General features: G+C 34.5%; 2 protein-coding genes across 3 annotated transcripts; both read left to right on the top strand.

Moving 5' to 3' along the window:
* The first annotated feature begins 1,255 nt into the window (after window positions 1-1,255).
* On the top strand, window positions 1,256-6,412 carry LOC127095964 (protein trichome birefringence-like 18). 2 transcript variants are annotated; one of them, XM_051034601.1, is made up of 4 exons: window positions 1,256-1,487; window positions 1,703-2,504; window positions 4,655-4,929; window positions 5,201-6,412. In XM_051034601.1, exons 2-4 carry the CDS (start codon window positions 1,844-1,846, stop codon window positions 6,005-6,007), a joined length of 1,743 nt encoding a protein of 580 aa, XP_050890558.1. In that variant the 5' UTR covers window positions 1,256-1,487; window positions 1,703-1,843; the 3' UTR covers window positions 6,008-6,412. The 2 variants fall into 2 exon arrangements, with proteins under 2 accessions (XP_050890558.1, XP_050890557.1); XM_051034600.1 differs by having other exon boundaries at window positions 1,257-1,425.
* A 1,913-nt stretch (window positions 6,413-8,325) lies between these two features.
* On the top strand, window positions 8,326-8,829 carry LOC127095278 (uncharacterized). Its single transcript, XM_051033990.1, has 2 exons — window positions 8,326-8,618; window positions 8,703-8,829. Exons 1-2 carry the CDS (start codon window positions 8,326-8,328, stop codon window positions 8,827-8,829), a joined length of 420 nt encoding a protein of 139 aa, XP_050889947.1.
* Window positions 8,830-11,235: the final 2,406 nt, after the last annotated feature.

The raw sequence follows: 11,235 nt of genomic DNA, 5'->3' as shown, positions 1-11,235 counted from the left end.
GTTTGAGGAGTATTGCTCTTATCCTTGTCTTCTAGAATGTCATTCAACTTCCAAGGTATTTCCCTGACCAATCATTGCAGAACCTGACTAAACCGTCAAGTTTTGCACGGTACATAGCAGCAGTTGGACTCAAGATGTTGATATATTTTGCATAAGTATCGAGGAGTTTGTTCAGGTGTTTCTTCTCATTCATCCAACCCAACCTCTTTCAGGACTTCATACCGCTTTTTCCAATGTTGCGCACATTTCTTAGCGATTGCTGCTTCCTGATACTTCTCATTCCACTCCTTGACGGTGATATAAGAAGTCCTCACAACTTCTTCTTTGGCACAACGCTCTTGTTCAACCTAGGTATTAGCATTCCTAAGAGATAACTTGAGTTTTTTAATCTTAGCCGCAAGTTTTTCTCTTTGCTCTTTCTTTTCTTTCGTAGCCAAGTTGAGCTAGTAGTAGGCTTCCTCGTGTTCTTGCTCAGTCTGCTCAAACTATTTACGAAGTGAACTCAAACCAAGGTCAGCCCCTGCTAAGTCATCTTGGTATTTTTCTTTGAGGCCTTCAACAATTTTGGCCTTTTTCCTACTTTCGACGAATAGCCCTGCATCAACTTCATTCTTTCTTTTGAGTCTCATATTTTCCCAGTTTTTTCATTAAGTTTGGATCGCAACTCTTCGTTCTCTTTGGTCAACCGTGCATCGTGACCCTTAATTCATCAGCTTCTGCCTTAATTCATTAATTTTTAAATTATATTTTATTTTAAATTTTATAATTTTAAAGATTTTTTATGCACATCTAATTTTTAAATTATTTTGTAAATTAATTTTAAAAGAGTTTTTGAAGAAAAAAAACATGTTTGACTATCCTCCTGTCAAAATCTATTTTAAATTTTTACAATATTACAAATTTATCATTATTAATGTACCATTTTTTCCTCTTTTTAGTTTCCAAAATTAAAAATTAAAAATTAAAATCTCCAAAATCTATTTTTATTTTTTAATTTTTAAAACTATTAAATAAAAAATAATTTTATAAAATTAAACTACTAAATAATTTTTATTATTTTAAATTTTAAAAAAACCAAAAAAACAATTTTAAAAAACCAAATCAAAGATGCACTAAATTCATTTAGATACAATGGAATTAGCACTTTCCATTAATGCAATACTAGTAAAGAACAAATAAAAAATTCTTGCTCCAACATTTATTTTCTTCTTTTGTTTAAAAAGAACATATTTGACTACCAAAAACATAGAAATAAAATGGATTTATTTCTTTCTAAAAAAAAAGAAAGTGGTAGCAAACTCATGAATGTAATGTGAGCTTCTTCTTCACATTCACACAACTCTCTCACATCACGCCACGCTTCATTCTTTGCAGAACCGACAAGCATCATCCAAATTCCGCATCTCACCGGAACACACTCCAAAGGTTTCTGCTTTTCATTCATCCCTGATCCAATTTCTTTTTTCATTCATCATTCGTTTTACCGGGTTTCTCAATCTCTTATAAATTTTCATTTTTCCTAATTATTATCCTTGTTTCGATTATTCAATGCTGATTCTTTGTAATTAACGAATTTTTGAAGTTAATGCGTTATTAAGACAAGTGTTCTCTTATTTCACATTATTATTATTTTTTAGATTTTAACAACTTCGAATTTATTACATTGTATTGATTACTTCTATCTTCGTATTCGATGTAACAGGGTTGATCTCGGTCATTGATCTCATCATTTCGGGAACTGCTATGTGATTTTCATCACTCAAATTACTATGATTTATGATTGAAATTTTGATACTAGATATATTTTTCAATGGTTGTTCAGTATAGAGGTTGATTGAATGACATGAGTTTTGATACGCCCCTAGGTTCTCCCAGAATGTCTTACCATCCAAGGAAACTTTCTTGGATTGTTATTTTAGTAGGAGCACTTGCGGTTTTCTTGATTTATGCTTCATTTGTTCTTGTTTCGTCCCCATTTGGTGCTCATGTTCATGGGTATTTTTACGGTATAGGTAGTTCGGAGAAGTTAGATGTGTCTGTTGCTTCTGTAAGTGATGCTTCTGTTGATAAAGGTTTAGATATTGATGATAAAAAACCGCATTTTGATCAACAAACTGATGCTACTTCGAACTCGCGAATAGATAATAGTGAGTCTAGTTTTGTGAAACTTCCGAAGAAGGAAGATGTGAATGAAACTCCTGATGTGACAGTTTCTAGTACAGCAAAAGATGCGGCCAATACTAGATTGCCTGCTCAAACAAGTTCACAAGTTGATTCGGCTTCAAGTGCAACTATTCCGGTAGAAGGAGGTACAGGTGCTTCCAATTTGACAGCTAGTGTTAGATCTGAGGAACCTCCTTCTACGGTTTCAATCAATCAGTCCAGTGCTGTATTTACGACCTCCAAAGAGGCCTCTGTGAGTTCTGATAATTCCACTTCAACAGCTGTTCCAGAATCAGTTGAGAAGCCAGATAACGCATCCCATGCTGGTTCAGTTAATTCAGGTTACAGTTGCAATCTCTTCACCTGCACTAGCTTGTTTTAAATGCATCATTGTGTTTGGTATTTACCATTTTTGTTTTATATAATCAAGAATAACATAAAATTCTATGTTTTTCTTTACTTCACTCTCTTTTGGAAGCCCATTGTGTGACATAAAATAGTCTCATTTTAAGTCATTACTTGTTAGGATAGGAACCTAGAGAAACTGAAATTAAGAGGATCGAAGTGTATTATTGAAAACTAAACTGGAATTGGCAAAGAAAAATTAGATAATTCAACCCACAAATTTTCTCTTCACAAAGGATATTTCTATTCACTTACAAGTACAACTATCAAATTGACATCTCCTTCCCTCCATTCCGATCTTCTATACTAACATTACTATTTGTATCTAACTTTGAATTTTGATCAAGTTAAAACATCCTTTTAGCTATTTGTCTTGTTAATGTTGTAGTAGCAAAAACAACCAAGAGAGGGATTGATTTAGTCACACGTGCATACATATGTACTGCTTCTGCTTCATACTTTTAAAGGATTTGGGTTGAGAAAGAGAGGGAGAAAGAAATATTTTACAGTGGACAATAATATAGAAAAAGTGATGTTGTTGTCCATATATATTTCTGAGTACAGCTATGAGGGCTTCGAATGAGATTCCTTGCATCCACCACTTTAGCTTGATTTTAGTACAATTGTCAAGGTGTCTGTTTAATTCTCAATTGGGTTAATTAAGTGGTATGTGAAAATTATTAGAATTTCTTTCACATGTTAATGTCAGCATAAATCTGATGTGTTGTGTGTTGGAATGCATGTCACGATGCCTCCGATCACTAATATAGTCAATATCATTGTATTATGGTGTTAACTGTCAAGGATATTACTGTACTGGTATGTGATTATGAGGGCGTATAGTCAAGTGTGTCAGATGCAAAATTTGACTCTGTTGCTCGTGCTAGCCCCAGAGATTTATCATTCAGTTCCATCCATAATTTTTACTTTTTTATGGGTTTCATTACATAGTTATATTTTGGGTGGATATTCATATCATTCACTACTTCTCTCACTTTTTGTCATGTCATTCACTATTATCCAATCCCATTTAACTTGTTGAAGTTGTATTGGAGTCCTACATTGCTTAGGTTGCCGGGATGTTGGATATAGAAATGTGTTTGAGTAACCTCATCCTTCGAGCTAGCTTTTGGGATGAGATCCAAGCTCATTTAACTGTCCATTCTCATCTGACCCGCTTAGAGACTGTTTTCCCCACAAACAACCCACCACTGAGATGGCCGCCCCTAGATTGGCCAGTCCCCAAAGTTCCTTTCACCGATGCCCACCGGATGCACCCTACTTATAAACATATGTTTCATGACATATATTGTCCGATGTGAGACTCTTAACGCTCTCTATCCAGTCTTTTGTTGTCTTAGATTCATAGGATTCAATGACACTTTAGTGACTTGGATGTATCCTTTCAATTTGAAGCCATTTTATATGGCCTGTTTTATAGATTTTGAAGAAAAGAAAGAAGGCCAAAACTCTTGCAGCAGTGCAGTTTGTATCTATAGTTATAACTTGTTATGTTTAATACTTTTGTGGCTTTCGTTTTTGTGTGCTGTTCATGGTTGCTTCAAAGAAGTTTCCTTGAAAATGGTACTTGGTGTTTTCACTTTCTGAAAAAATCTATAATTCTCTTGTTCCAAATTTGCCTTTGATCTATCCGGGTCATTAAATAAAATGTTTTTCAACCTGTGCCGGTTTATGTTCCTTTTCCCGGTGACTCGAATACCCTGTGACCACTTATTGTTACGTAGTTTGCTGCTGGGTTGAGCGAGTAAACTAAATTGTTAAACATGTTTAATCAGCTCTAACTTCTCCATAAACTTAGGGATTTACTAACATGTTTAGGGAAAATGAAGGGAAGATCTAGTGGAATTTTGGTGTGTCTGTTTGTTAAGTCTCTAAATTTTAGGTGATTTTTTTTCAAAAAGGATCAAAACATTACTTTTGTTCTTGACTTCTGGGATAGACTGTACTATTGAGTCTGGCGAACTATAATCAACATGATGGGAGGAGTATTGAAATGATGATGTTTAATAATTGGAATTACTCGGTATGAGTTTTTTTTAATTGGATTTTCCATTCTGTTGTGTAGGCTGTGATCTGTACCATGGGAATTGGGTACATGATCCACTGGGACCGCTATACACAAACAATACATGCCCTGTATTGACACAGATGCAGAATTGCCAGGGCAATGGGAGGCCTGACAAGGATTATGAGAATTGGCGATGGAAACCCTTTCAGTGTGACATTCCACGATTTGATCCCCGGAAATTTTTGGAGCTCATGAGAGGAAAGACCTTGGCTTTCATTGGAGATTCAGTAGCTCGAAACCAGATGGAGTCAATGCTGTGTATTCTGTGGCAGGTTATTTCTTTGATTCCTTATTGAACTATTTTTGCATTGAAAATTAAATGATTTCAAGATTATAGAAATATTAACTGTTTTACTATCAACATTGTTGCTGCATATTATTTGTCATTGTTGCTGCATATTATTATTTGTCATTGTTTGACTTCAAATATTCATATATACATGCATAGGATTTTCTATATACATGCTTATGTGTTCTTGGTGCATCGATTGAGCATCCATTTTATCACAGCTAGAAGCGTAACTAAAAATATGGTACTTTCAGGTAGAGGTACCGAAGAATCGGGGAAATCGTAATATGCAACGATATTATTTTAGGTCCACATCTGTAATGATAGTCAGGATGTGGTCCTCATGGCTTGTCAAAGTAACATCGGAACCATTTGATTATGCTCCAGCTGGTGTGGATAAGCTCCATCTTGATCTCCCTGATGTGAAGTTAATGGAACATATCCCAAACTTTGACGTGGTCGTCCTTTCTTCCGGTCATTGGTTTGCTAAGAAGTCTGTGTATATCTTGAACAATGAGATACTGGGAGGACAGTTGTGGTGGCCCGACAAATCTAAGCAAATGAAGGTCAACAATGTTCAAGCATTTGGTATATCTGTCGAAACGATTCTTACCGCTCTTGCTACACATCCAACTTACAAAGGTCTAACAATTGTGAGGTCCTATTCGCCCGATCATTATGAGGGTGGAACCTGGAACACCGGTGGATCATGCACTGGGAAGGTTAAGCCTATTCCACTCGGTGAACTAGTTGAAAACGGGCACACGAATACGATGTACGGGCAACAGGTTACAGGTTTTAACAATGCTGTGAAAAAGGGTACTACAAATACATCAAAGATGAAGTTAATGAACGTAACTAAAATGTTTCAATTCCGACATGATGGTCATCCTGGACCTTACAGGAGCGCTGACCCAAATAAGATCACAAAACGTGGCCCAGATGGAAGGCCACCGCCACAGGACTGCTTGCATTGGTGCATGCCAGGTCCTGTTGATACCTGGAATGAACTGGTGTTGGAAATCATCAAAAGAGAATATGAAGGTGGAAGTACATCATGAGATATTACGCGCACCTCTCAAGATATGTTTAAATACCGCAAACATCCCTTTACCACCCCGTATGCGCTTGGAGGTTGCAATTGCACAGACACCTCTGGTTCTGTTCAAATGACACCCCCCTCTATTTTATTTTACATAATAGATAGGAGGTGTTTGTAATTAAGGGAAGTTGAATGGCTTCTGCATGTTGTGCTTCTGAACTCATGAGGTTGATCTGCGTAGACTTTATAGAGAGAGGTAAAAATAGGGTCGGTTTGTCTCTTTTTTTCACAGAATAATAATTAATATATGTTATATAGAGAGAAATTATTTATTTTGAAGGATCGGGATTGTAAGCTGCTAGCTTATCAAATGTGTTCATTGGCAAGTTCATTCAGGTATTAAAACATCATCTTACATTGTGAATTTGTTTCTAGCATTAGCAAGCTAAATTGATTTATCATTTACTAGTGCAAAAAAAATGTCACAGCCTCGGTTTGACTGAAGGTGTGTTTTGTTTGCTTAAATTTGACTGAAGGTGATCAAAATCGAGAGTATAATACCTTTAAATTTCGGAGATCCATATGCACACATAATTCTTTTAATTTTATGATTAAATTTAATCTAAAAATACATTTTTGGAGTGTCTCGGAAAAATACATTTCCTTAACAAGAACTGAAAAGAATATCACTTTATTCTGAGGTGTCTTTCTCTCCAACTAGATCACAAAGTTTTCAGCTCACTATTGTTTTTGTTTCAGTACAGAGAAAGTTAGATGTATATGTTTTGGAATGAGTTGGGGGCTATAGGATCTGAAGTTCTCTATCTACCAAACAATTACCAATAATACTACTGGACAATTATGTAACAAATAACACAAATCTGGAAGCATACATGTAAATTCAAATAGTACAAAGTTGAAGACAATAAAATGGTCCTCGTTAAATGAAATGTCAAATCCTAGAGGATTACCACACCCATCTCTCAAGCATAATTGATAGATAGGCATGTGCACCTTTTCAATCCTTAATTCCAACTTCATTCTGATAACTATGATCAACTATATATGAAACAAAATAAAGTGCTATTTTTTTTAGATCTTGTTCCTTAAAATGTATTTTCATAGATATTTCGGAAAAATATTTTTGGATTAAATTTAATCATAAAATTAGAATGTGATTAAAAAATAAATGAGTTGTGTGTGCATAGGTGCGTCCGGAGATGCATCTCAAAAATCTAAAAGAATATTTTTGAATTTTTATAGAATGTTATTTCACCACATAGAGTCAGATAAGAAATTTCGTAAAATATCACTGGCCTTCATGGCCTTTTACGGGCCTACAAAGACACATATGTCAATTCATGGAGATTTTTAATACCACCATTACACTTAAATCTAACACTCTCAAAAAGCATTTACTCTGCCACCCCTTCTTTTATATCTGACACTTTATATTTTTATATTATCGAAATTGTCACTGCTATTATTTACCAATCAAAATTTATTTTTCTTCAAAAAAAAATCATTTTTACTAATCTGTTTAAAACAAAATTTCTGATAGTGTAAACGAATTTTGCGATATGATTTTTAAAGCACTTTTGCCGATATTTTGTAAATTTCCAGTGAAGAAATACTGGAAATTTTGAAAATTCCGCTAGTTTCCTGAAAAACCCAAAAATCATATCGGAAATTATTGAAATTTTCTGAGAGCTACTAAAACTTCCGAAAATTTTAAATTTTTCGATATATCGAAAATTTTGCCCGTACTCATAATTTTTGTTAGTTCACAAAAATGTTTTACTTGAGTGGTCCAGAACCGGCAGGGTCTTCTACATATTTTTGTATATATTTTTCTACAGTTCTTCACCACTGACGCAATATGTTTTCTATGTAACAAGTTTAATTTAAATGTTTTTCCATCTCTATGATATTGACAGTTTATTTTTTATATGTTGTAAATGATAGATACTAGAGTCCCGATTTGAAGTATTATCATAGGCACAAACTATTAGTAAACAACATGGTATTATTGTTGTGACTGTTTGTTCTGATACTGCAAATGGTAAGCAAGGTGAAAAAGATAAATTGATTATGAGTTGTGAGAGAGGTAAAAACTACAAAAGAAAGAATGCATCTAAAAACAATAATTTCTCATAAGGCATTTATAGTATGAAGTTAAATGTCCTTTTAGGCTGAGATTTGTGTCAAGTGGTAGTAATTGAAAGGTGATGGTTAGGTGTGGATTGTACAATCATAAATTATCTAAGAATTTAGAAGGTTTTTAACCGTCTAAAAGATCATGAAAGACAGTTTGTGAATGACATGACGAAGTACAATATGGCTCCAAGGTACATAGTTGCTGCTTTGAAAGACAAAAATCCAGAAAACCTCATCAGTGTTACCCAGGTGTATAAAGTTGGAGCTACATACAATGCAAGGAAGAGAGGTCCATTTACGAAAATGAAAATGTTGTTAAGTCTTATTCATAGAGAAAAATATATGTCTTGGACTAGAAATAAGGAAGACTCAAATGTTGTTGCTGATATCTTTTGGACACATCCTGGTTCAATGAAGTTGTTGAATATGTTTCATTTGGTGTTGATTTTTTATTGTACATACATGCCAAATATGTAATTGTCAGATGTTGATTTTTGATATCTTTGAGACATATTTTAATTTACAGATTTTTTATTATGTGCATCGTGATCATACAGGTACAAACTACCACTGCTTGAGATTATTGGTGTTACGTCAACAAAGTTGACATTTTCGGTTGACTTTACCTATTTGGAACATGAAAAGGAGGAGAACTTCAAATGGGCACTGGAGAAACTCAAATAATTGTTCTCTTTCGAGAATTTTCTACTGAATGTTGTGGTGAAGGACCGGGAACTTGCGTTGATGAATGTCATGGAAGTTGTGTTTCCAAATTTAACTCACCTGTTGTGTTTGTTCCATATTTCAAAAAACGTTAGTATGAAATGTAAAGAGTATGTTAAATCATAAAAACAAGAACATGTCATGAATCTATGGAATAACATTATGTATACTAATAGAGAATTTGAGTTTGTCGAACACTTGAAGCACTTTGAGATTGTTCGTGCTGATATTCTTTTATTTGTTAAGTATGTGAGTGAAACATGGTTGACACCTTATAAAGAAATGTTTGTTGCTACTTGAACTAATAGAGTCACTCATTTAGGGAACTCAACAACGAACAGGTACAGAGGTGTCATTTTGATGTTATTAAATTACTAAACATATATTTCTATTTATGGTTTTTAGGGTGGAGTCTGCTTATTGGAGACTAAAAAACATGTTGGCTACAACCCAGGGAGATTTATGCCCAAGTTGGGATGTTGTGAACACCATGTTGAACTTGCGGTTAGGTTCAATCAGAATCTCGTTTCAAAAAAGTATTGTCAACATTAAGCATCGGTATAACACTTCATTTCATACCAACTTGCACGGTTTTGTTTCAAGACGGTGTATATAGCACATTGGAAAGGAATTAGATAGGGTAAAATTTGTTGGTGCAAGCCAAGATGCATATGGTTGCTTCATTAGAAAAACACATAGGTTACCGTGTGCGTGTCTACTTGTCGGTTTTTAAATACAAGGCAATCATGTTCCTTTAGAACTAATTCATATATTTTTTTGAAGAAATTACACATTGAAGAACATGATGTCGGTCATGAAAAAAGTGGTACACAATTGGATTTAGAAGCAGAGTGTGAAGAGTTAAAAACATATTTCAGTATTTTAGATATTGTAGGCTATAGGGTGTTACAGAAAAAAGGTTCGGGAACTAACACATCCATCCACAATTTCCATGTGTCCACCGTCAGTGAAGTATAAGCCAAAGAGGGGAGTTAAGAAGAGAAGAAAGGGTCAAGAGAGTGATGTGCATCGTGATTTTTCACAACGGGAGTATGATGAAGGCTCGCATGGGAGTTAAGCTACAAAGAGATCATGCACAAAATCAATTGGAAGTCAACCGTCAAGTATGTCGACTAGAAGACAACCATCCATTGCATCTTAAAGACACTACTACAAAAAAATGCATAATACCTTGGGTAAAGAAGCGAGGTAACGAAGGGTGACCTGAAAACTCGCCACTTATCACCTCGATGGAAATAAAATTGAGAGGTAAAGTTATATGGACATAGGTTCGAGCCCCATTAAATGCACTTTTATTATTCTCAAAATTAGCTTATCTTACCTTTCGGTTTACAAATAAAACCGAGGGGTAAGATTATTTATTTTTTATTAACAAGGACATTAACTTTACCCATAATATTATATTGTTTACCTGGAATATTATATTGTTTACACAAAATATTAAAATAAAAATTAAATTCCCTATAGATCTAGATAAAAATCAAATTCCCTAGGTGGGTGAAGATCAAATGTTGGTGCAAATATATTCTCCAAGGCTTTGCATGCATTTGATTCTGAAGCAAAACAAAATAAGGGTTAGATAAATAAAATCAATATTCAAATATATGATTTTATGCTCAAATAAATGTTTAAGAAAACAAACCTTAAACCCAAGTAATTTTATGCTCTTGCAATCCATCTTAGAGAAATTTTACAAACATCTTTATGTTTCAAGCGTTTCATGTTCCATATTAGTTAGGTTTTCAATATTTAAAATGTTTTTATAATGGATGTCCCTTAGGTTTGACGTGGATCACTAATGACGCCCTTGACCAATTAGAATTAAGTAAATAAAGGAATAAAAATTAAATAAAACAGGGAAATAGAGAAGTGCAATGAGGGAAAACGTGAAGAATACCACACTCTCTCTCTCAGCATATTGAATCCGCATGCCCATCTCTCTCTCACACATTGATGAAAAAGAAGCAAAGACCCTTTAATGTGAAATGAATGCGTGGCATTCCCCTCTCACCACTCGACGCGTCATTTTGCATACCAGCAATACTCCCCATTCACGTGACATCTTCTCAAAAAAAGACTCTCAAATCATTCATTTAGGGATTATTCTCAATAGAGGAAAGGAACCCTCTCTCACACGTAAATTTTCAAAAACCCAGCTTCAGCAACATTAAAAATCTTTCTCTATCTCTCTCTCTCTCTCTCTCTCACACACACACACACACGCACACACACAAAAAAAGGATATCATTCTAAAAACCTCTCTCTCAGACTTTTTTGATCGATCTCTCTCAACACTTTCTCATAACAAATAATTTTCTTCCTCTTCACTTCACTGTTAACAATTAG

This window comes from Lathyrus oleraceus, chromosome 6 (genome assembly GCF_024323335.1).
Source record: "Lathyrus oleraceus cultivar Zhongwan6 chromosome 6, CAAS_Psat_ZW6_1.0, whole genome shotgun sequence".
NCBI lineage: Eukaryota > Viridiplantae > Streptophyta > Magnoliopsida > Fabales > Fabaceae > Lathyrus > Lathyrus oleraceus.
Note: the sequence above shows the minus strand (reverse complement) of the source record. Positions and strands in the feature narration are given on the sequence as shown.

What these genes read in the sequence shown, in the direction of transcription:
- LOC127095964 (XM_051034601.1), top strand. Translation starts at nt 1,844, where the DNA reads ATGAGTTTTGATACGCCCCTAGGTTCTCCCAGAATGTCTTACCATCCA. An exon ending in TGCTGGTTCAGTTAATTCAG is followed by an intron (nt 2,505 to 4,654) that starts GTTACAGTTGCA and finishes TCTGTTGTGTAG; the next exon opens with GCTGTGATCTGTACCATGGG. An exon ending in TGCTGTGTATTCTGTGGCAG is followed by an intron (nt 4,930 to 5,200) that starts GTTATTTCTTTG and finishes TGGTACTTTCAG; the next exon opens with GTAGAGGTACCGAAGAATCG.
- LOC127095278 (XM_051033990.1), top strand. Translation starts at nt 8,326, where the DNA reads ATGGCTCCAAGGTACATAGTTGCTGCTTTGAAAGACAAAAATCCAGAA. An exon ending in TGTACATACATGCCAAATAT is followed by an intron (nt 8,619 to 8,702) that starts GTAATTGTCAGA and finishes GTGATCATACAG; the next exon opens with GTACAAACTACCACTGCTTG.